This window comes from Manis pentadactyla, chromosome 8, assembly GCF_030020395.1.
Source record: "Manis pentadactyla isolate mManPen7 chromosome 8, mManPen7.hap1, whole genome shotgun sequence".
Classification (NCBI taxonomy): Eukaryota; Metazoa; Chordata; class Mammalia; order Pholidota; family Manidae; genus Manis; species Manis pentadactyla.
Genome location: NC_080026.1, coordinates 106,016,449 through 106,040,643, shown reverse-complemented (window position 1 = coordinate 106,040,643; position 24,195 = coordinate 106,016,449). Strand labels below are relative to the sequence as shown.

Below are 24,195 nucleotides of genomic sequence, written 5' to 3'. Positions count from 1 at the left end.
TATTTCACTGAGCATAATACCCTCTAGCTCCATCCATGTTGTTGCAAATGGTAGGATTTGTCTTCTTCTTATGGCTGAATAATATTACATTGTGTATATGTACCACATCTTCTTTATCCATTCATCTAGTGATGGACACTTAGGTTGCTTCCATTTCTTCGCTATTGTAAATAGTGCTGTGATAAACAGGGGTGCATCTTTCTTTTTCAAACTGGGCTGCTGCATTCTTAGGGTAAATTCCTAGAAGCGGAATTCCTGGGTCAAATGGTATTTCTATTTTGAGCATTTTGAGGAAATCTCCATACTGCTTTCCACAATGGTTGAACTAATTTGCATTCCCACCAGCAGTGTTGGGGGGTTCCCCTTTCTCTGCAAACTCGCCAACATTTGTTGTTTGTCTTTTGGATGGTGGCGATCCTTACTGGTGTGAGGTAATATCTCATTGTGGTTTTAATTTGCATTTCTCTGATGATTAGAGATGTGGAGCATCTTTTCACGTGTCTGTTGGCCATCTGAATTTCTTCTTTAGAGAAATGTCTATATAGCTCCTCTGCCCATTTTTAAATTGGATGATTTGCTTTTGGTTTGTTGAGGTGCACGAGCCCTTTATTTATTTTGGATGTCAACCCTTTATTGGATCTGTCATTTATACATATATTCTCCCATACTGTATAATACCTTTTTGTTCTATTGATGGTGTCCTTTGCTGTACAGAAGATTTTCAGGTTGATGTAGTCCCACTTGTTCATTTTTGCTTTTGTTTCCCTTGCCTGGGGAGATATGTTCATGAGGAAGTCGCTTACGTTTATGTCTAAGAAATTTTTGCCTGTTTTTTTCTAATAGTTTTATGGTTTCATGACTTACATTCAGGTCTTTGATCCATTTCGAATTTACTTTTGTGTATGGGGTTCGACAGTGACCTAGTTTCATTCTCTTACATGTAGATGTCCAGTTTTGCCAACACGAGCTGTTGAAGAGACTGCCATTTCCCCACTGTATGTCCATGGCTCCTTTATCGAATATTAATTGATCATATATGTTTGGGTTAATGTTTGGAGTTTCTATTCTGTTCCACTGGTCTGTGGGTCTGTTCTTGTGCCAGTACCAAACTGTCTTGATTTCTTTGGCTTTGTAGTAGAGCTTGAAGTTGGCGAGCAAGATCCTCCCCACTTTATTCTTTCTTCTCAGGATTGCTTTGGTTACTCAGGGTCTTAGGTGGTTCCATATGAATTTTAGAACTATTTGTTCCAGTTCATTGAAGAATGCTGTTGGTAATTTGATAGGGATTGCATCGAATCTGTATATTGCTTTGGGCAGGATGGCCATTTTGACGATATTAATTCTTCCTAGCCAGGAGCATGGGATGAGTTTCCATTTCTTAGTTTCCTCTTTAATATCTCTTAAAAGTGTCTTATAGTTTTCAGGGTATAGGTCTTTCACTTCCTTGGTTAGGTTTATTCCTAGGTATTTTATTCTTTTTGATGTAATTGTGAATGGAATTGTTTTCCTGATTTCTCTTTCTGTTAGTTCACTGTTAGTGTATAGGAAAGTCACAGATTTCTGTGTGTTAATTTTGTATCCTCCAACTTTGCTGAATTCCAATATTAGTTCTAGTAGTTTTGGTGTGGAGTCTTTAAGTTGTTTTATGTACAATATCATGTCATCTGCAAATATTGACAGTTTGACTTCTTCTTTACCAATCTGGATTCCTTGTATTTCTGTTTTGTCTCATTATTGTGGCTAGGACCTTCAGGACTATGTTGAATAACAGTGGGGAGAGTGAGCATCCCTGTCTTGTTCCCGATCTCAGAGGAAAAGCTTTCAGCTTCTCACTGTTCAATAGGATGTTGGCTGTGGGTTTATTATATATGGCCTTTATTATGCTGAAGTACCTGCCTTCTATACCCATTTTGTTGAGAGTTTTTATCATGAATGGATGTTGAATTCTGTCGAATGCTTTTTCAGCATCTATGGAGATGATCATGTGATTTTTGTCTTTTTTGTTGATGTGGTGGATGATGTTGATGGATGTCGAATGCTGTACCATCCTTGCATCCCTTGGATGAGTCCCACTTGGTCATGGTGTATGATCCTTTTGAAGTATTTTTGAATTCAGTTTGCTAATATTTTATTGAGTATTTTTGCATCTATGTTCATCAGGGATATTGGTCTGTAGTTTTCTTTTTTGGTGGGGTCTTTGCTTTGTTTTGGTATTAGGGTGATGTTGGCTTCATAGAATGAGTTTGGGAGTATTCCCTCCTCTTCTATTTTTTGGAAAACATTAAGGAGAATGGGTATTATGTCCTCTCTGTATGTCTGATAAAATTCCAAGGTAAATCCATCTGGCCTGGGGGTTTTGTTCTTGGGTAGTTTTTTGATTACCACTTCAATTTCGTTGCTGGTAATTGGTTTGTTTAGATTTTCTGATTCTTCCTTGGTCAGTATTGGAAGGTTGTATTTTTCTAGGAAGTTGTCCATTTCTTCTAGGTTTTCCTGCATGTTGGCATATAGGTTTTCATAGTATTCTCTAATAATTATTTATTTTTCTATGGATTCTGTAGTGATTTTTCCTTTCTCGTTTCTGATTCTGTTGATGTGTGTTGATTCTCTTTTTCTCTTCATAAGTTTGGCTAGAGGCTCATCTATTTTGTTTATTTTCTCAAAGAACCAGCTCTTGGTTTCATTGATTTTTTTCTATTATTTTATTCTTCTCAATTTTATTTATTTCTTCTCTGATCTTTATTATGTCCCTCCTTCTGCTGACTTTAGGCCTCATTTGTTCTTCTTTTTCCAATTTCGATAATTGCGACATTAGACTATTTGGGTTTGTTCTTCCTTCTTTAAATATGCCTGGATTGCTATATATTTTCTTCTTAAGACTGCTTTTGCTGTTTCCCACAGAAGTTGGGGCTTTGTGTTGTTGTCATTTGTTTCCATATATTGCTTGATCTCTATTTCAATTTGGTTGTTGATCCATTGATTTTTTAGGAGCATGTTGTTAAGCCTCCATGTGTTTGTGAACCTTTTTGCTTTCTTTGTACAATTTAGTTCTACTTTTATTCCTCTGTGGTCTGAAATGTTGGTTGGTAGAATTTCAATCTTTTGGAATTTACTGAGGCTCTTTTTGTGGCCTAGTATGTGATCTATTCTGGAGAATGTTCCAGGTGCACTTGAAAAGAATGTGTATCCTGTTGCTTTTGGATGTAGAATTCTATAGATGTCTATTAGGTCCATCTGTTCTAGTGTGTTGTTCAGTGCCTCTGTGTCCTTACTTATTTTGTTTTGTCAATCTATCCTTTGCAGTGAGTGGTGTGTTGGAGTCTCCTAAAATGAACGCATTGCATTCTATTTCCTCCTTTAATTCTGTATTTGTTTCACACATGCTGGTGCTCCTGTATTGGGTGCATATACATTTATAATGGTTGTATTCGCTTGTTGGACTGATCCCTTTATCATTTTTGTGGCCTAGTATGTGGTCTATTCTGGAGAATGTTCCATGTGCACTTGAGAAGAATGAGTATCCTGTTGCTTTTGGATGTAGAATTCTATAGATGTCTATTAGGTCCATCTGTTCTAGTGTGTTGTTCAGTGCCTCTGTGTCCTTACTTATTTTCTGTTTTGTGAATCTATCCTTTGCAGTGAGTGGTGTGTTGGAATCTCCTAAAATGAATGCATTGCATTCTATTTCCTCCTTTAATTCTGTTAGTATTGGTTTCACATATGTTGGTACTCCTGTGTTGGGTGCATATATATTTATAATGGTTATATCCTCTTGTTGGACTGAGCCATTTGTCATTATGTAATGTCCTTCTTTATCTCATTACTTTCTTTGTTTTGAAGTCTATTTTGTCTGGTACCAGTACTGCAACACCTGCTTTTTTCTCCCTGTTGTTTGCATGAAATATCTTTTTCCATCCCTTGACTTAGACTGTGCATGTCTGTGGGTTTGAGGTGAGACTCTTGTAAGCAGCATATAGACGGGTCTTGCTTTTTTATCCATTCTATTACTCTGTGTCCTTTGATTGGTGCATTCAGTCCGTTTACATTTAGGGTGATTATTGAAAGATATGTACTTTTTGCAACTGCAGGCTTTAGGTTTGTGGTTACCAAAGTTTCAAGGTTAGCTTCTTTAGTATCTTACTGTGTAACTTAACTCGCTTATTGAGCTACTATAAATACTGTCTGGTAATACTTTATTTTTCTCCCTTCTTATTCCTCCTCCTCTATTCTTCATATGTTGGGTGTTTTGTTCTGTGCTCTTTTGTGTTTCCTTTGACTGTTTTTGTGGGTAGTTGATATCATTTTTTGTCTTTAGTTAGTATTTGGTTGGTCTTTCTTTGCTGTGATTTTATTTTCTCTGGTGACATCTATTTAGCCTTAGGAGTTCTCCTGTCTAGAACAGTCCCTCTAAAATACCCTGTAGAGGTGGTTTGTGGGACAGAAATTTCCTCAACTTTTGCTTGTCTGGGAATTGTTTAATCCCTCCTTCATATTTAAATGATAATCGTGCTGGATACAGTATCCTTGGTTCAAGGCCGTTCTGTTTCATTGCATTAAATATATCCTGCCATTCTCTTCTGACCTGTGTGAGGTTTTTGTTGAGAAGTCTGAGGATAGTCTTATGGGTTTTCCTTTGTAGGTGACCTTTTCCTCTCTCTAGCTGTCTTTAATACTCTGTCCTTGTCCTTGATATTTGTCATCTGAATTATTATGTGACTTCGTGTTGTCTTCTTTGGGTCCCTTCTGTTTGGAGTGCTGTGTACTTCCGTATTTTGAGCAACAATTTCCTCCCCCAGTTTGGGGAAATTTTCAGCAATTATTTCTTCAGACACTTTCTATCCCTTTTTCTCTCTCTTCTTCTTCCTTTACCCCTATAATGCGAATATTGTTCCGTTTGGATTGTAACACAATTCTCTTAATATTCTTTCATTCCTGGAGATCCATTTATCTCTGTGCGTCAGCTTCTCTGCGTTCCTGTTGTCTGATTTGTATTCCATTAACGGCCTCTTGCACCTCATCCAGTCTTCTCTTAAGTCCTTCCAGAGACTATTTCATTTCTGTAATCTCCCTCCTGACTTCATCCCTTAGCTCTTGCATATTTCTGTGAAGATCCATCAGCATGGCTGACCTTTATTTTGAATTATTTTTAGGGAGATTGGCTAGGTCTATCTTTGCCGGCCTTCTCCTAGGGGTTGTCTGGACTATTTTGGACTGGACTAAAATTCTTCTGCTTTTTCATGGTGATAGATGTAGCTGTAGGCCAGTAGCGCATTTGTCAGCTGGGAGAACAAAGTCCTTTCCCGCTTGCCGGTCACCTTGCCCTTCTCCACTGCCTGTGTCGGTTACCCACAGTCCTGGAGCAGCTTCCGGATTAATCTCCTAAGCTGCTTTGGTTGGGGTCTCCGTCAGAGTAGCACAGAGCCCTGTGGGAAGTGGCAGGCGTGCCGGGTGTGCTCTCCTGTGAAAGTAGCGCCCTGCCGGGCAGCTGTGTAACAACAGCAGCCTTTGGGTCTGTCTCGGGTGGCTGTATGCTGGGCTGAGCGGGTGCTGGGCGCACAGCTGCTCCTGGTATTCTCCTCCGCTGCCGGCTCCCACAGGCCTCTCCTGGGCCCCTCTGGCGTCATGGGCCCATGCGGGCTGCTCTGTCACTGCCACTGCCGGCGCATGAGGGCTGGCCCTGGGCCACTTGTCCGCCGCAGGCTCACGCAGGCCTCTCCCAGGTCCCTCTAGCGCTGCCTCCCCCAGCATGCGCTGCTGCTCTCCCACTACTGGGCCTGTGTGTCGGGGTCCGCGCCGGTTGGGGGAACGACTGGCAGGCAGGCTGCTTATCACCATGAGGGGCTTCAGAGCTGCCCTGCCGCCCAGGGGGTTAGGTTGCCTAGAGTTCCCCACATTCCCAGGTTCTGGGGTGCGTGTTGGGACGACTTCGTCCAGCTGTGAGGTCCCTGTCCCTTTAAGACTTGCAAAAAGCACTCGCTTTTCTTTTGTCTCAGGGGCGCCAGTTGCATGGATCTGCTTACAGGTTTTGCTTTTCCGTTTCTCTAATATCCAGCACTCCATGCACCATGTGTCTGCGCTCCTGGTGCGGATTTCTAGAGCTGGTTGTTTAGCAGTCCTGGGCTTTCACTCCCTCCCCGCTCCGACTCCTTTCTTCCCACCGGGGTCTGGGATAGGGGAGTGTTAGGGTCCCGCTGGGCCGCGGCTTATATCTTACCCCCTTCGTGTGATGCTGGGTTCTCCCAGATGTAGTGTAGCCTGGCTGTTGTACTGTATCTACTGGTGTTTCTTTTAGGAATAGTTGTATCTGTTGTATTTTCAAAAATATGTATCTTTTTGGGAGGAGATTTCCGCTGCACTACTCACACCGCCATCTTGGCTCCTCTTCCAACAAATTATTTTTTATAGCACTATTTGAATATATCTTTAATATTCTAATATTTAATATATTCAACTTGCTACAAGAGGCTTTAAAGTTCTCTCAAAGTTTACTGGCAGACAAATCTCATATCTATGGTCATACCAACTTAGGTTTTAACAGCTCCAAATTCCATCTATTTAAATCCTGCAATAATTAAGATGCACTATTTTGTTATTAAGAAAATAAAGAAGAAATATTTACAACACACAACACACAGATGAAGGAATAAAGTACTATAAAGTATTATTTACTTTTGTGGATGATCAACTTCTCCAGTTTTCTTTTAGCAGCTGCTCTTTCCACAATTTTCTGATCAATAGTATTTGCTGTGACAAGACGATACACAACAACTGGCTTTGTCTGACCAATTCTATGACATCTGTCCTGGGCCTGAAGATCAGACTGGGGGTTCTTAAAAAGAAAAATACCATTTAACAATTTAAGGTTAAAATTACTTAATCTCATACTATGTGGGTAAAGTCAACATGCATGATCCAATCAAAATCTTTTAAATAGTGGGTTCTAGAGTAGCTTCAGTGATAAAACATACTCAAGTCTTTACACACAAGGCACTTGATGAAGAATTATTCTTACCTAAAAATGGATACCTTTTCAAACAGATAAATGAAATTGTTAAGTGTACCATTAAAAAAATTCAGAATGGAAATACAATCAGTGTATTACTAAACTTTCAACTCACCCAATCACTATCATAAATGATAACTGTATCCGCTGCAGTTAAATTAATGCCCAGGCCACCAGCTCGTGTACTCACTAAGAAGATAAACACATCTGGATCTGTGCTGAAGTCATGCATCTAAAAGCAAACAGAATGTAAACTCATGAAATGCCTGATTTGTGGATATGGTGCTACATGTGGAGCAGCCATCTTATAACCATGCATTTCCTAGAAAAGGAAAGAAATGGACAGTGCTGTGCCGAGAGATATAAAGTGGCATTCTTCAAACTGGGTTGTAAGTTCAGCATCCACAGGACCTCTGAGGGGTAAATACCAAACACCCCAGAAGGCACAAAAGTGGAAAAAGACCACAATTTGTTAGAAAAGAGATAAATTGTCACTCACTTCCTATGTAACCAAAAACCATAAGCATATGCCTATTGTCCAGGTCGTGGCAATAAACCAGAAGCCATGGGACATATTCTATCAATTTGACTTTCAGAGGGGCTTTAGACTAAGTAGCTCAGGTCAGTGACATAGGTGCTCCACGCCTCAATAAAAACCTTGGACACCAAGGCTCAAGAGCTTCCTTGACTTACTTCACGTGTTGGTTGGTACAAATTGTTGCTGGGAGAATTAAGCACTGACTTCACTGAAAGCTCACATCTACTTTCTCCTGGATTTCACCCTATGTCACTTTTCTATTGGCTGATTTTATTGTATCCTTTTCTGTAACAAACCACAACCATGAGCATGAAAAAAGAAAAGGGAAGGTTGGGGGAGGGGAAAGAGGGCAAAAAACAAGCTAACTATAGCAAAAAGACTGAGAAGGGAAATTGTTTTCAGTAACCACTGTTAAAGGCATTATCATACAGATCATTCAGGTCTATAAAACAATTACACTAAACTGTAAAATATCTCTCTGGTTAACTTCTTTAATTTTCCAAACACCTATTTTATTAAGATCTTAACTAAAAAAAACCGAAACCAGAACACCCATACATCACAAGTTAAAGGAAAAATACCTTAAAAAAAAAAAGTCCAGGCTATTCTTCCTCAAAATATGGCAATCCCCCTACCAAAAGTGGTTTTCTAGGAGATGGGATAGGGAAGAGAGGTAGGTTGACTGGGAAGGGGTATAAGGGAACTTTCTGACCTAATGGTTATTTTTTTGTATCTTGATAGGTATGTGGGTCATATATACATATGCATTCATCAAAACTCACAAACTCACACTTTATTCATTTCAGGATATGTAAATTTTATCCCCAAAGACAAATTATGCTAAAGTAAAAGAAGGGAAGTAGCATCCCTATATTTTGAAATGCACCAAAAAAGATGGGACTTCTGAATGGATACAGTAATGGATTGGTGCTGTATCCAAAGTATGTAATAAAAAAGGAGTAGTAAAATTTTAATGGCAGATTCTTGGTGAACTTAACAGGTGTTAATGTGAAATCCTTTCAATTGCTACATATTTGAAATTTTCATTGTAAAATGCTGACGTGGAGGTAAGATCCAGAAGGAGAAAAAATGTCCTGTTTTCTCAGTACTCTTACAGTGGCACTTAAGTAGGGCATTACTGAGTAAGCTTGTGCTAGAAGATATGTACCCAATTTGAGAAACATTAAGTCTATTATTAACAGTAAACCAATAAAAATTCATGTTTTTGATTTTGCTATAGGGTTTTTGGTCTATCAACTTTGGGTCTAGAGTGAACATTAATTCAGCAATCAAGACAGAAATTCCAAAGAAGAATTTAGTATGTATGACATAAGTAGTCTTACATTTTTTTCTCTCTCCGAGTAAGACATAGATCCATCAAGCCTACTAAAGTTGAAATCTCTAAAGTGGCAGTAATCCATCAAAATGTCCAACATTCTTGTCATTTGTGAAAAAAGCAGCACCTGAAAATTTAAATATTCTTAGTATCAATACTGATAAATGAAATAATAAAACAATTAAAAATGCAATTAAAAATACCACCTTGTGACCTCTGGCTTTTAGTTCTGGCAGCATTCGATCCAAAATTAAGAATTTCCCAGAATTTGCTACCAATCCTTCATCAATCTTAAAAGAGGACAAAGAAGAAAACAGAAAAAAAAGTCACAATTACGAATAATTTGTATTTATCAAAATAAAAACCATGTGAATAGTTCCATTTTCAATGACAAGTCCCTGTAAAGCTTAGAAAAATTTTAATTGACCTTGTTATTTGGTATTCATCAAAGGATAGGTCTCAAGGAAAGACATACTTCAGAATTTAAAACCAATGATTTCACAAAAACAAAATTCAGTTGAACTTTATCTACATTCCCCACCTGTCTCTCAAAGACTTTGTGTAATAGAACAGTAATTCAAACTTACTGTATAAATGTTGAGGCTTATTCTTTATAATTGAGTACACTTTCAATAAAATATCTATGAAAAATCCTGTTAGAAACCTTAGGAGACATTAAAGAAAACAAAGGAGCTTAAAAGCAACCAAACTACTGAAGATAAATTACTCACTTTCTGGTATATTATTAGTTACCTTGTTCCTTACTAGAACCAAAAACCTTGAAGCAGTTCTCAAATTCTGCCCTCTACCCTAGAGTGTACTTAACAGTCTGTGGTGATATTTCAGGTTGTCACAACTGGGGGAAAGAGTCTACTGGATCTAGTAGCTGGCAGCTAGGGATGGTGCTAAATGACCTGAAGTCCACAGCACCTCCTAAACAAAGAATTATTTAGCTCAAAATGTCAATACTGCCAAGGGTGAGAAGCCTTGTTGTAAACTAGCATAAAACAGTGTTATTGAGGGTTAGACTGAGAACTGATTTTACACTATGCTGTTTTTCCACCAAATGCCCAAAGAAGCAATTTTATTCACTTAACCTGAAAGCCTGTAAAACTCAGTGTCAACTTTTTATTCTCTTCTGTGACTATTTGTTGAGATTTAGCAATGAGCAGCCAGATTGAAGTTGATAAGCTTAACACTAACTAAAAGGAATACTGAAAAGGTGACCAGAGTGGAAATCAACTGTGATACCAAGTTCCACTATCACTCTACATTTATAGGTGATTCTTACCTGTTCACATAAAATATCTAAATATAAATACTACTTAGTTTACATATAGAAAGTGATCTTCATTCTTATACTCAAAGTTTTCTGAATTTGGAATACCATAGGCTTACTAGAAGGATCAAAGTCTTCATGACAAACAGCACATTTAAGTAATAATAATAAACAAATCTACAATGACTTTCTCCCAATATACAAATGTTACAGATATCAAAACAGGATACTGTTAAGTGGTATTCACCTTAAACTCCTGTGTTACTGGGTCTATGGGGTACTCAATCAAATACGGATGATTACAACATTTACGAAGTAGCATCATTATATTCTGCAGCTTCAGATTAACTTCAGACTCTATGGGGATAGTCATTTCCACAACAGCTCTGCCAAAAACATAATCCGTGAATATGAGAAATATGAAAATACCCTAGTTTAAAGGATATTTGATTTTATTCTTAAACTCACCTTTCTCGTTCTACTTCTGGCTGCATTTCACTGATCAATTTTTCCAATTCATTAGGGAAATCATCTGTTTGGCTGTAATTTATTGACTTTCTAGTTCGCCGTTTTGGTCGTCCAGTGGGGCTTAGCTCAACTGTTTCTTTCTAAAAGAATAAAATCAAAGAACATCAGTTTTAAAAACTAGTTCTTTAAATTTTAAATATGTACAATATTTTTAAGTATAAGTATTTTAAGATATAAAGAAACTGTCTTTCATCACAAATTTATTAATTTACAAAGGTACAAACCAAGGATCCATTAATTAGCAAATACTAAGTGTCATGTGAAATTTAATTGAACAGTGATGACAAATCTGAAAATTAACAAATGCTTTCATACTGCAGTGAAAAAGTTAAGGATGGATAAAATTGTTTTGAACTTATGTACAGGAATTTAATAGCTTATGGTGAAGTAAGTCTCCACATCTGGATTACAAGGGGTTATTTCTTTGGACTGGTAGAATACTGCAGTGGAATTTCTTGCAATGGTAACCACTGTGTATTTCTAATAGCTCAAAAGCTAGATCCTCCCTTTAATTATAATGGAAATGGGAGAAGAGAGTCTAATGAAATGGCTGTACAAAACAGAAATACAAGTATTTTGAAAAGAAATATGAAAGTTCATGGAATACAGTAAAAAATGTGGACATTCTAAAGTTAGGGGTCTCCTAAGCCATCAATTTTAAGATAATCACATTCCACTTTAATCTCTGGTAATATGGTAGGTGACTAAAGAAAATATGTCTTTGAAAGAGCATTTTATGTAACTTCCTATAAGGGGATTGTATATTAGAGGGGATCAGTCTAGTTGGCAAGCCCTTAGTCTATTTTGTTGCTCAAGTGTTATTTCCAAGTGCATTGCCATATAGCATGAAGACAGTTAACCTGGGACAGTAATCAACATTTCTAATAAGCATTCCAGATGACTATAGAGCAATGAATGCATAAGCCATCACTTGAATTTTAGTATGACCACAGAATTACCAGGAGACAATTTTTGCTATTGGCCTTATGCCTTATACTCTAGTCAAAAATTCAACTGCAAAAGTCCTAAAAACTGGTGACGAGCCAAAAGACTGAAATTCTATGAAATTTTCTATGCCTACTGCCATTTACAACCAAAGCTTATTTCAAATCCACACTCTACCTCAATGGACCCAAACATGTTTGCAATTGTGCGGTTCACGATGGCTGTATAGAAGATCTCTTGTTTCTTTGAAAGGGGTGCATAAACAACTACTTCTCGTTTAGGAGGAACTTCAAGGGCAACATCAGATTTTAGTCTTCTCAGTAAAAAAGGTGTTAGAATCTAAAATTAAAATATGATTCAATGTATGTATTAAACATTCCTATGTTTTCAGAGAATACTCTCTCCACACATCCCTTTATCCCTTTTCTACTTTCTTCCTATATAAATACTATCAAGTCTCAAAGGGTGATATAAAGTATCTCTGAAATTCTCCCAGACCAGATCACCCCATGACAAATTCATGGTATTTTTCTGTAACATTTTATAATTCACTAATATTTCAAAAACTCGGACATTTCTAGAGTATTTTAAAAAGAAGAAATAAGGTCATATCTGTACTTCTTCAGGTCAAAGTTATAGTCCACAGCTTTTAAAGTGCAATTTTGGACTACCAGAGAACAAACAAACCACCAACCCAGAGATGTAGACATGAAAATTTCCTTTTCTAAATTCTAAAATCCAGGCTTAAAATTAATCTCCTTCATTAGCTGTGTGATGACAAGTGATTTCCACATTACTAAAACAATACAGAAGCAATAATCATACCGTTATTAAATTACTTAGGCCTTTAAAAGAACACAAACTTATTAAAATCACTTTATATCCTTAACTTTAAATATAAATTAGTAATTGACTTACATATATAAAGTTCATTTTTTAGAGCGCCCTGTACTTAAATACCCCATAGGTAGAGAGCCAAGCTTAGAGAGATTTCACCACAGAAATAAAGATCATATCAAGAGTTTAAGAAAAAAGTATTTGTGGACACCAGCCCAGAAGCCAATTATTTTACTGGCATTATCAGGGAAAAAAATGCAAATGATCCGGTAGGGAAAGTGTGATTTGATACATTATTTTTACATTCCATTTTTATACTGTTCCACATACTTATGAGTATGTAAAAACTTTAAAAGTGTCCTGAATTCTATTTGTCAAAGCACAACTGTGAAGGTGTTTGGGTTCACATATGAAAACAATTAGATCTTTGAAAGCTTATATTTGCTTAAAGTTAACATAGGTATGATTGTGAAGATGGCAGCAAACAGTAAGAACAGATCAATTAAGGAAGTAAATTATGTAAATATTAAAAACACTCACTTTCATTTTTTGGCCAACAAACATTAGTAATGGTTAGGGATAAAGAGTATACATAAAAAGGGCAAAATATCAAAAATACTTGAGTTTTCCTCTAAGGCCATGTTACCTTTAGGGGTGGTGGAAGGGCAGTAAGAGTAGGTTAAATTACAGGGGCCCTCATTCTTCAAAATCTACTATACTGGGTTGAGCAAGTGATCATTAAGGAGTTCCATTTTTATTTTATGATTCTATAGTAAGCAGACAAGGAAAAAGTCAGAACCTGATGTAGCATGTGCAATACATTCTGTTCTCTTTCTTTAGCAATAATATCTTCAGCAGTTTCAGAAAGCCTAGTGATATCAAACCAAGATTCAAAGCTGTAAGGAAAAAAAATGATTATTAACCATCACATAAATCAATTATATTAACATGATATGTTTCATATTCATTAGAAGGTAGTTGAAAGATACAAACTTCTAGTTTTAAGATAAGTAGGTACTAATTATGGATATAACATACAAATAGTGACACATAGGAAAATTAAGAGTAGATTTCTTTACTAGTTTCTCATCACAAGGAGAATTTTTATCCTTTATATTTTATTTATGAGATGGATATTGGACTAAACTTAAGTGTGGTAATCATTTCACAATACTTTTAGACATGTTGACACCTTATATGCATAGTTGTGTATGTCAATTATTTCTCAGTAGAAGTGGAGGAAAAAAGAAAACACCATAAAACCAGAACATATATATCACAAGAACCTTGCCCAAAAGCTATCATTTCAATCCTGCTACCTACAAGAGAGGAATTTCAATTAAGAGGACAGGTTTTGAGAAGGTTAGAAAAATACAGAGAACAGAAAAATTGGTGGCTTACCTACCTTTTTAAGTCATCAAATACATCTGGCAATAAAAAATTTAGCAATGACCAGAGTTCTGATAAATTGTTTTGCAACGGAGTACCAGTCAAAAGAAGTTTGTTATCTGCATTGAAACGCTTTAACTCCCTGATTAGACGGCACTTCATGTTCTTAATCCTGTGTCCTTCATCTACTATTAAGTATTTCCAATAGCAATGCTAGAAAAGAAATTTAGGGAAAATCTTTAAAAAGGTGATCTCACAATTTTTCCTAAGGAACAATTCTAAAAAGAAAACTATTAGGGATAGATGTTCAATTTCATCAAATGGCATTTCTGTTATCTACTCAGATATGATTTTCTTTGATTTATTAACAGGATAATCTCCTAAAACTGATGAATACCTGTGTTCCTGAAAAAGAACTTGGCCTTCAACTAATAAAGTGCACGTGCTATTATTTATTTAAAATTTCTTTATTCAAAGATGGCGGCGTGAGAGGTGACACAGAAACCTCCTCCTAAAACCACATATAATATAAAAATATAATTACTATAACTAATACTGAAAGAGCAACAGGAAAGAAGGCTGTACTAGACTGCATACCCTTGGAGAAAAGAGCAGACCTCAAAGAACAGGGTGGGGAGCTAAAATGATCTTCAGGCGCTCCATCCCCCTGGCTGGCTACACAAATCCAAGGCCCCCACCATGATATGCAGCTTGCTGTGCCTTCCTGCCAGCTAGCCTGTATGTGGCTCAGACTCACAAACTGGCAACCCCTGCCCTAGCATCAGGCCAGTCAGAAGGAAGTCCCAGCTACGGCAGCTACAAACACAAAACATAGAGGCTTACACCTGTGTGTTCGGCCCACTGGTTCTGGCAGTGGAGACAGGCATACCAGCCGGGAAGCAGGAAACAGCTCTTTCTTCCCTGCAAGCACCAAAACTGATCCCCTGAGATCCCCGACATTGCTCCAGTGGCTGAGCAGCTCCAGAGTAGAGCTTCTGGGCACTAGAGAGCACCACAGATAAATTATGAAACATCAAAGGAACCTGGTTCAACGCAAAATTATGAATACACCTGATTTATGAAAATGAAACCAACCTCATGAATCTTCCTGAGATTTCAAAATAAAAATGATTAACATGCTCATGAGGTATAGAAAAATATTCAAGAAATCAGGAACGAATTTAGGACGGAGATACAATCGTTGAGGAACACAATGGAGGGTATTAAAAGCAGATCAGACATGGTGGAGGAGACGATAAATGAAATAGAAATTAGGGAAGATGAATACAAAGAAACTGAGGCATAGAGAGAAAAAAAGTTCTCTAAGAATGAAAGAATACAGAGAGAACTGTGTGACCAATCCAAATGGAACAATATTTGTATTACGAGTAGAAGAAGAGAGAAAAAGAGATAGCAAGTGTCTTTGAGGAAGTAATTGCTGAAAACTTCCCAAATGCGAGGGAGGAGATAGTCTCTCAGAACATGGAGATCCACAGATCTCCCAACACAAGGGACCCAAGGACGACAACACCAAGACACAGTAATTAAAATGGCAAAGATCAAGGATGAGGACAGACTATTAAAAGCAGCCAGAGAGAGAAATAAGATCACACACAAAGGAAAACCTCAGCAGAACTCAAACCAAGAATACTTTATCCAGCAAGATTATCATTTAAATTTGAAGGAGGGGCTGAACAATTTCCAGATAAGCAAAAGCTGAGAGAATTTACCTCCCACAAACCATGTCTACAGTGTATTTTGGAGGGACTGCTATAGATGGAAGTGTTCCTACGGTTAAATAGCTGTCACCAGAGGTAATAAAAAGGGATAGACAAGAGTACAGAATATGATACGTAATACATAAAGAATGGAGGAGGAAGAAAAAGGAGGAAAAAAAAAGAAACTTTAGATTGTGTTTGTAAAAGCATACTGAGCTAAGTTAGACTCTTAGATAGTAAGGAAGTTACCCTCGGAACTTTGATAACCACAAATCTAAAACCTGCAATGGCAACAAGTATATACCTATCAATAATCACCCTCAATGTAAATGGTCTGAATGCACCAATCAAAAGACATAGAGTCACTGAATGGATTAAAAAAAAAATACCAACTCTCACTGCCTACAAGAGACTCACTTCAAACCCAAAGACATACACAGACTAAAAGTGAAGGGATGGAAAAAGGTATTTCATGCAACTAATAGGGAGAAAAAAACAGGTGTTAATAGACTTCAAAACAAAGAAAGTCACAGGAGACAAAGAAGGACATTATGTAATGATAAAGGAGTCAGTCAATCCAACAAGAGGATATAACCATTGTAAATATCTATGCACCCAACACAGGAGCACTGACATATGTGAAACAAATATTAACAGAATTAAAGGGGGAAAAAGAATGTAATGCATTCATTCTAGGAGACTTCAGCACTCCACTCACTCCAAAGGACAGATCAACCAGACAGAAAGTAAGGAGACAGAGGTATTGAACAACATATTAGAACAGACGGACCTAACAGACATCTACAGAACTCTCCACCCAAAAGCAGCAGGATACACATTCTTTTCATGTGCACATGGAACATTTTCCAAAACAGACCACATACTAGGCCACAAAAAAAGCCTCACTAAAGTCAAAAAGACTGAAATTGTACCAACCAATTTCTCAGATCACAAGGGTATAAAACTAGAAATAAATTGTATAAAGAATACAAAAAGGCTCACAAAAGCATGGAGAATTAACAGCATGCTCTTAAATAATCAATGGATCAATGACCAAATTAAAAGAGATCAAGAAATGTATGGAGACAAATGAAAACAAGAGCACATTGACCCAACTTCTGTGGGATGCAGCAAAGCCAGTTCTAAGAGGAAGTAAACAGCAATCCAAGCCTTTTTAAAGAAGGAAGAATAATCCCAAATGAATAGTCTAAATTCACAATTATTGAAACTGGAAAAAGAACAAATGAAGCCCAAAGTCAGCAGAAGTAGGAACATAATAGAGATCAGAGAATAAATAAAATTGAGAAGAAAAAAATAGAAAAAAATTAATGAAACCAAGAGCTGGTTCTTTGAGAAAATAAACAAAATACATAAACCCCTAGCCACACTGAGTAAGAAGAAAAGAGAATCTACACACATAAACAGAATCAGAAATGAGAAAGGAAAAATCACGACAGACATCACAGAAATACAACGAATTATTAGAGAATACTATGAAAACCTATATGCCTACAAACTGGATAACCTAGAAGAAATGGACAACTTTCTAAAAATACAATCTTCCAAGACTGACCCAGGAAGAAACAGAAAATCTAAACAGACCAATTACCAGCAATGAAATTGAATAGGTAATCAAAAAACTACCCAAGAACAGAACTCCCGGGCCAAATGCACTCACTGCTGAATTTTATAAGACATTTAGAGAATAATACGCATTCTCCTTAAAGTTTCCCAAAAAATAGAAGAGGAGGGAATACTTCCAAACTCATTCTATGAGGCCAGCATTACTCTAATACCAAAACCAGGAAAAAAACACCTCAAAAAGAGAAAACTACAGACCAATATCCCTGATAAACATAGATGCAAAAATACTCAACAAAATATTAGCAAACTGAATTCAAAAATACATCAGGAGGACTATACACCATGATCAAGTGGGATTCATCTCAGGGATGCAAGGATGGTACAACATTAAAAAATCCATCAACATCATCCACCACATCAACAAAAAGGACAACCATATGATCATCTCCATAGATGCTGAAAAAACATTTGACAAAATTCAACATCCATTCATGATAAAAACTCTCAACAGAATGGGTACAGAGGGCAAGAACCTCAACATAATAAAGGCCATATATGACAAACCCACAGTCAACATCATACTTACCAGTGAGAAGCTGAAAGCTTTTCACCTAAGATCGGGAAAAAGACAAGGATACCCACTCTCCCCACTTTTATTCAACATAGTACTGGAAGTCCTAGCCATCGCAATCAAACAAAAGCAAGGCATCCAGAATGCTAAAGAAGTCAAACTATCAGTATTTGCAGATGACATGATATTGCATATAAAAACCCTGAAGACTCTACTCCAAAACTACTAGAACTAATACCTGAATTCAGCAAAGTTGCAGGATACAAAATTAATACATAGAAATCTGTTGCCTTCCTATACAGTAACAATGAACTAGCAGGAAGAGAAATCAGGAAAACAATTCCATTCACAACTGCATCAAAAAGAATAAAACACCTAGGAATAACCTAACCAAGGAAGTGAAACACCTATACCCTGAAAACTTCAAGACACTGAAGAGAAATTAAAGAGGACACTAATAAATGGAAACTCATCCCTTGCTCTTGGCTAGGAAGAATTAATATTGTCAAAATGGCCATCCTGCCCAAAGCAATATACAGATTCAATGCAATCCCTATCAAATTACCAACAGCATTCTTTAACGAACTGGAACAAATAGTTCTAAAATTCATATGGAACCACAAAAGACCCCAAATAGCTAAAGCATTCCTGAGAAGGAAGAATAAAGCAGGGGGTCCTTGCTTCCCAACTTCAAGCTCTACTACAAAGCCACAGTAATCAAGACAATTTGGTACTGGCACAAGAACAGACCCACAGACCAGTGGAACAGAATAGAATCCAGATATTAAATTGGATTACATGGATATACGACGAAATGACAGCCTCTTCAAGAGCTGGTGTTGGCAAAACTGGACAGCTACGTGTAAGAGAATGAAACTGAAACTGGATTACTGTCTAACTCCATACACAAAAGTAAATTGGAAATGGATCAAAGACCTGAATGTAAGTCATGAAACCAGAAAACTCTTAGAAGATAATATAGGTAAAACTCTCTTGAATATAAACATGAACTTCTTCATGTTTATATTCCACAGGCAAGGGAAACAAAAGCAAATTGAACAAGTGGGACTATATCAAACTAAAGAGCTTCTGTACAGCAAAGGACACCACCAATAGAATAAAAAGGCATTCTACAGTATGGGAGAAAAGACCCAGGAATTCCACTCCTAGGAATTTACCCTAAGAACGCAGCAGCCCAGTTTGAAAAAGACATATGCACTCCTATGTTTATCGCAGCACCATTTACAATAGCCAAGACATGGAAGCAACCTAAGTGTCCATCAGTAGATGTATGGATAAAGAAGATGTGGTACATATAAATATGGAATATTATTCAGCCATAAGAAGAAAACAAATCCTACCATTTGCAACAACATGGATGGAGCTACAGGGTATTATGCTCAGTGAAATGAGCCAGGTGGAGAAAGACAAGTATCAAATGATTTCACTCATCTGTGGAGTATAAGAACAAAGAATAAACTGAAGGAACAAAACAGCAGCAGCCTCACAGAACCCAAGAGTGGACTAACAGCTCCCAAAGGGAAAGGGACTGAGGAGCATGGGTGGGAAGGGAGGGATAAGGGGAAAAAGGGGCATTATGATTAGCACACATACTGTGGCGGTAGGGGTACAGGGAAAGCAGTATAGCACAGAGAAGACAAGTAGTGATTCTATAGCATCTTACTATGCTGATGAACAGTGACTATATTGGGGTATGTGGGGGGGACTTAATAATGGGGGGAATCTAGTAACCACAATGCTGTTCATGTAAGTGTGTATTAATGATACCAAAAAAATAATAATAATAAATAAATAATAAAATTTATTCATATGATTTACTCAAAGCAGTAGGCAGTTTTCCTTTCTAATGCTTTGATTAGTACTAAGTTTTGATTAGTGCTGTATTAGAGCCCAAAAAAGAATTGAAAGCTTTCATAACGCCCTGAAATACTGAATAACATTAGAATTTTCATTCTTAAGGCCTACACCTGAGAGACTGAGATTCTTTTTAATTTTATGGTGTTCTCAATTTCTTACAGTTATTGTTTTAACTTTCCCTTAGTGGTGCCAACTTTAGGAATCCTATCTTCACAGAAAACCATCTACTTTAAGTCATCATGAAGACTGTTTTAACTTCTCATTTTTAATGTCTATGCTTTATCTTGATCAAGGAAACCTAAAATCCATCTTTCTCTATTATGAAAAAATAGAGAAATGTGCAGTATTACTGGGAAATAGAAATACCAACTGGCAAATGTAGGTATCCTTGGATAACAGGATTGACAAATTGGGACAAATACTATGAAATGGAGCATCCTTTGCATTATACTTTATACATTCATAGTAGAATAAAAAAGACACAACTTCTTTTAAAAATATTATTATGACTCCTTTAATAAAAACAACTTGGGATTTCTACTGCTGGTAATATGGCAAACCAGATAACCTGAATAATCTCTCACTCTAAGACATCCACCTTAAAAAAGCCAAACAAAATACAGAAAATGTTCTTTATGAATAGGCAAAGAGAAAAACCAATACAACCGAAATGTAGAACTTGAAAATGAATTGGTAAGTGGATCATTACATCTGCCACTTAGGAAGAGGACCCCTGCACCCTCAATGCTATCAACCCATAAATCTAGGACCCTTGAAATAACAGCAAGGTCAGTGAAAGGGAAAAATCACAAAAATTTTAGCCACTGGCAATTGGAACGGACAAGAAGTTTATCTGTTCCAATATGGGCTGGGTAGGGAGAGTAAAATAATTAGAACTGTCTTCATGTTCTATTATTTAGTAAAAAAACACCGTTTCAAGAAAGAATATATAGTATAACCTTATGTACAAATTACACATGTATGTTACACAGCATTAGTAATTCTCAGGTAGATTCACAAGTCCTTTTAAGTCTTTCTGTACACTACTTTCTATAATCAGTATATATTACTTTTACTCAAATAGTGTTAACTGTGAATCACAGTCCCAAGTTCCACTAGCACAGAAGTAAAACTGGATTACTGGTCAGACAAATGGGAAAACAAAGCCTATATAAAAGAACTATACATAAAAAAGGTGGAGAAGTGAGAGTTGTTTAAAACACCAAAAAAAGAATTTCATTGATGCCATAGGAGTTGCTTCCAAACTGCATGATAGTAAGTTGGGCACTAGTAAATTCGTAGCTACAACATCAAGAAAAGTACATATGGAAATGTTACACCACAGATCTATAAGATAGCCTAAAATTTATTGTCTTCATATATTTGATTAAATGGGTAAGTTCTGTATACTTAAACCATATGTCAGAGACATATCTGTAATATGTGTTCACAGATCAGATCTATGTCTTGCTGATTTGAAAATTTTAAATGATATGATAGAGGTTAAAGTGCCACAGGATTTAATTTTCTTGTTAGAGATTACAAACCTCTTCTCTATCTTCTGTAAATAGAAACCTCCAATTTCTAAAGGACTATGTGCAACACTGTAACATCCATCAGAAAAAAAAAATTAGATGTTACTGGATAGTGGAAAAGTATCATGAATTAAGAAATGTGATTTTTCAATTACAAAGAATCCAATGAAGACCAATCATACCTGTAATGCATTTCGGTCTCTCATGGCTATTTCAAATGATGTGATTACCACAGGATAAACCTGCAGTGTCCCTTTCCGCATGTGAATATTCTTCACCAAATTTTGACGTTCCTGCTGGGTCCCATGATATAACATAGTAGGAATCTATAAGATTTTACATTGATACATAACAATTTTAGAACAAAACATAAACAATTTTGAAAATAATCATTTCTGAGGTAAAAAGGTAATCTGACTTAATCTTAGTTCAATTTTTGTATAACAAAGTGAGGCAGTCAATTCTAATAGATTATTTTACCATTATGGGAGAATCAAAAAGCCACAAAAACAACTGAAGTGTTAGGCAAGGTAGTTGGCAAAGCTAATTCTGGAATATATATACTTAAGGCAGTGACGTGGCTAAGGCAACACATTTATGGAAGGAGCACACTGTAATGAGAATAAACAGACAATTCTACCTAAGTTTGTCTCAGGTCAATCAAATTATCCAATACATTGAAAATCATCTGGGGATATTTGTAGCAAATATCTGAGAATACTAATACCTATTCTTCTATATAAACTTAAAGTAGGCATTGTTGTGTTAAAAGACAAGTCAAGCAAAATGTAGTGTTCATGCAGAAATCAATGTAACTATAGTGAGAAAGCTACAATTCAGGAAACAAAACATAATAGTATGAACTATTGAAAATAATGTATTTAACAAAAGAAACATGTCTTACCTCTGGTGTAAATTGCTGGAATTCAGCCATCCAATTAGGAAGTGTAGACAAAGGGCCACAGACAAGAAAAGGTCCAGGTACTCCTCTCTGAACCATCAGTGCAATTGTAGCAATGCACTGAACTGTTTTTCCCAATCCCATTTCATCTGCTAAAATGCCATTAATTCCATTTTCCCAAAGCATCTGGACAAAATAATACATACTGTACTTAAATTCTGATATAAAACCTTATTGAATAAGTTTATTTCTTCTTTTTACCCAAATATGGTAATTATGATGAGGCTGACAAATTCACACTCTAAGTTACAGTAACACTTGTGGGAAGTTTGTTATCAAAGCCATTGAAATGCTGTAACCTTGAATTCAGATAATTTTCACTTTAAAAAATATACTGTGGTTAAATAAATCAGAAAATAAGTATTTACACACAAATGTTTAACATAAAAATTAAGCATCGAAGAACAACTCAAGTTGTGTTACATGACATTAATAGGTCATGGTACAGAAATGAACCAGTATCTTGTATTAAAAACGAGAATTTATTACCCTAAGCCATTCCATGCCCTCCACCTGGTACCACCGCATCACTCCTCCAGTGAAGTGTTTTGGCTGCTGAAAGGGTACTGGCTCTCCATTACACTTCCGAACTGGGTCAAAGAAGAATTTAGTATTCTGTCTAACCGTTTGGGACAATCTATCTTTAATTATACTATTTGAATCTTTGTTTTTCTGAAGATTTTCTACATGAAGATTAGAAGAGGAGCTTTCATCCTGTAAACAAAAAAATTTTTATTATAAGTTTGATACACTACTATCCTCTATCAGAAAATCTAACTACTAATCAAAATTTACCCAGTCTCAGTGATTAGGTATGGATAAATAAAACGATGTTGAATAAAACCCTAGAGATAGTTACCTCCATTCCCTCAAACACAAGGTCAATGGGGAAAGAAAAACAAACTCTGAAAATAACCTTTACAGATTAGAGGCACATACTTTTTTGAAATGACTTTTACGATTGTACCTCCCCTTTCAAGTCTCTAAAATGTGCTCTCAAGAATTTAACTATTTTCTTAAATTTCCCTCACCCACAGCAAAGATAATGAATAATGTCTTTAAGAAAAAAAAAATTCCTTTCAAGGAACACAGAAATATTTATGTCCACTTAAGTAGTTACTTTCAGGGCAAGGTAAATGAAGTTTAAAAAGTTCACTATATCACACCATTTAAGAGTGTCAATTTATCTTTGACATTCAGCACCAACTATGATCAATGACAAACTTTATTGGTTAGCAATGACCACAACTCCATTTTAAGAATGTGAAAAGAAGGATAAAGCCAATTCAAACGAAATCTTAGAAGAGGCTTTTTAAAATAATGCCAAAACTGGATATTCAACTGTAAAAATGTGAATCTTGATTTTCACCACTCCATATGTAGTTTGTGATGATTATTAAATCTGAAATATCAAACCTGGAAACATAAAGCTTTTAGAACAAAGAATATTTTGATAAGCCTGATAGACAATGGTTTCTTATACAAGACAAAAAGCACTAAGCGCCAAAAGAAAAAAAGTGATAAACTGCACTATCACAAAGTTTAAAATTCCTGCTTATTAAAAGATATTAAGACAATGAGTAGGCAAGCCAAATTGAAAATACAGTACATAAATCTGACAAAGAACTTGTACACAGCAGAATGTATGTACAAAAAAATAACCCAATAAATGGGAAAATTAAGAGTATATACAAAAGATTGCATGCACACAGCCATTAACGACATGGAAATATACATTATTAGTAATTCAGAAAATTAAAAATAAGAACAAAAAAAAGTGATAAACTGCACTATCACAAAGTTTAAAATTCCTGCTTATTAAAAGATATTAAGACAATGAGTAGGCAAGCCAAATTGAAAATACAGTACATAAATCTGACAAAGAACTTGTACACAGCAGAATGTATGTACAAAAAAATAACCCAATAAATGGGAAAATTAAGAGTATATACAAAAGATTGCATGCACACAGCCATTAACGACATGGAAATATACATTATTAGTAATTCAGAAAATTAAAAATAAGAACACCTGAGATTTCACAATCATACAGTGGCTAAAATTAAAGACTAACATAAAATGTTGGCAATAAC

General features: G+C 36.2%; 1 protein-coding gene across 2 annotated transcripts in view; it reads right to left on the bottom strand.

The window, feature by feature from the left end:
• The window catches only part of HELLS (helicase, lymphoid specific), a 49,477-nt gene that overhangs the window by 8,960 nt on the left and 16,322 nt on the right, over nt 1-24,195 (bottom strand). For both annotated transcript variants that reach the window (XM_036886499.2, XM_036886500.2), the window contains exons 8-19: nt 22,592-22,816; nt 22,046-22,228; nt 21,324-21,467; nt 13,872-14,068; nt 13,266-13,362; nt 11,807-11,968; nt 10,625-10,764; nt 10,404-10,542; nt 9,084-9,167; nt 8,885-9,004; nt 7,119-7,235; nt 6,670-6,829 (exon numbers count right to left, since the gene is read on the bottom strand). In XM_036886499.2, the coding sequence (XP_036742394.2) occupies nt 6,670-6,829; nt 7,119-7,235; nt 8,885-9,004; nt 9,084-9,167; nt 10,404-10,542; nt 10,625-10,764; nt 11,807-11,968; nt 13,266-13,362; nt 13,872-14,068; nt 21,324-21,467; nt 22,046-22,228; nt 22,592-22,816 (1,768 nt within the window). The remainder of the gene's footprint in view (nt 1-6,669; nt 6,830-7,118; nt 7,236-8,884; nt 9,005-9,083; nt 9,168-10,403; nt 10,543-10,624; nt 10,765-11,806; nt 11,969-13,265; nt 13,363-13,871; nt 14,069-21,323; nt 21,468-22,045; nt 22,229-22,591; nt 22,817-24,195) is intronic.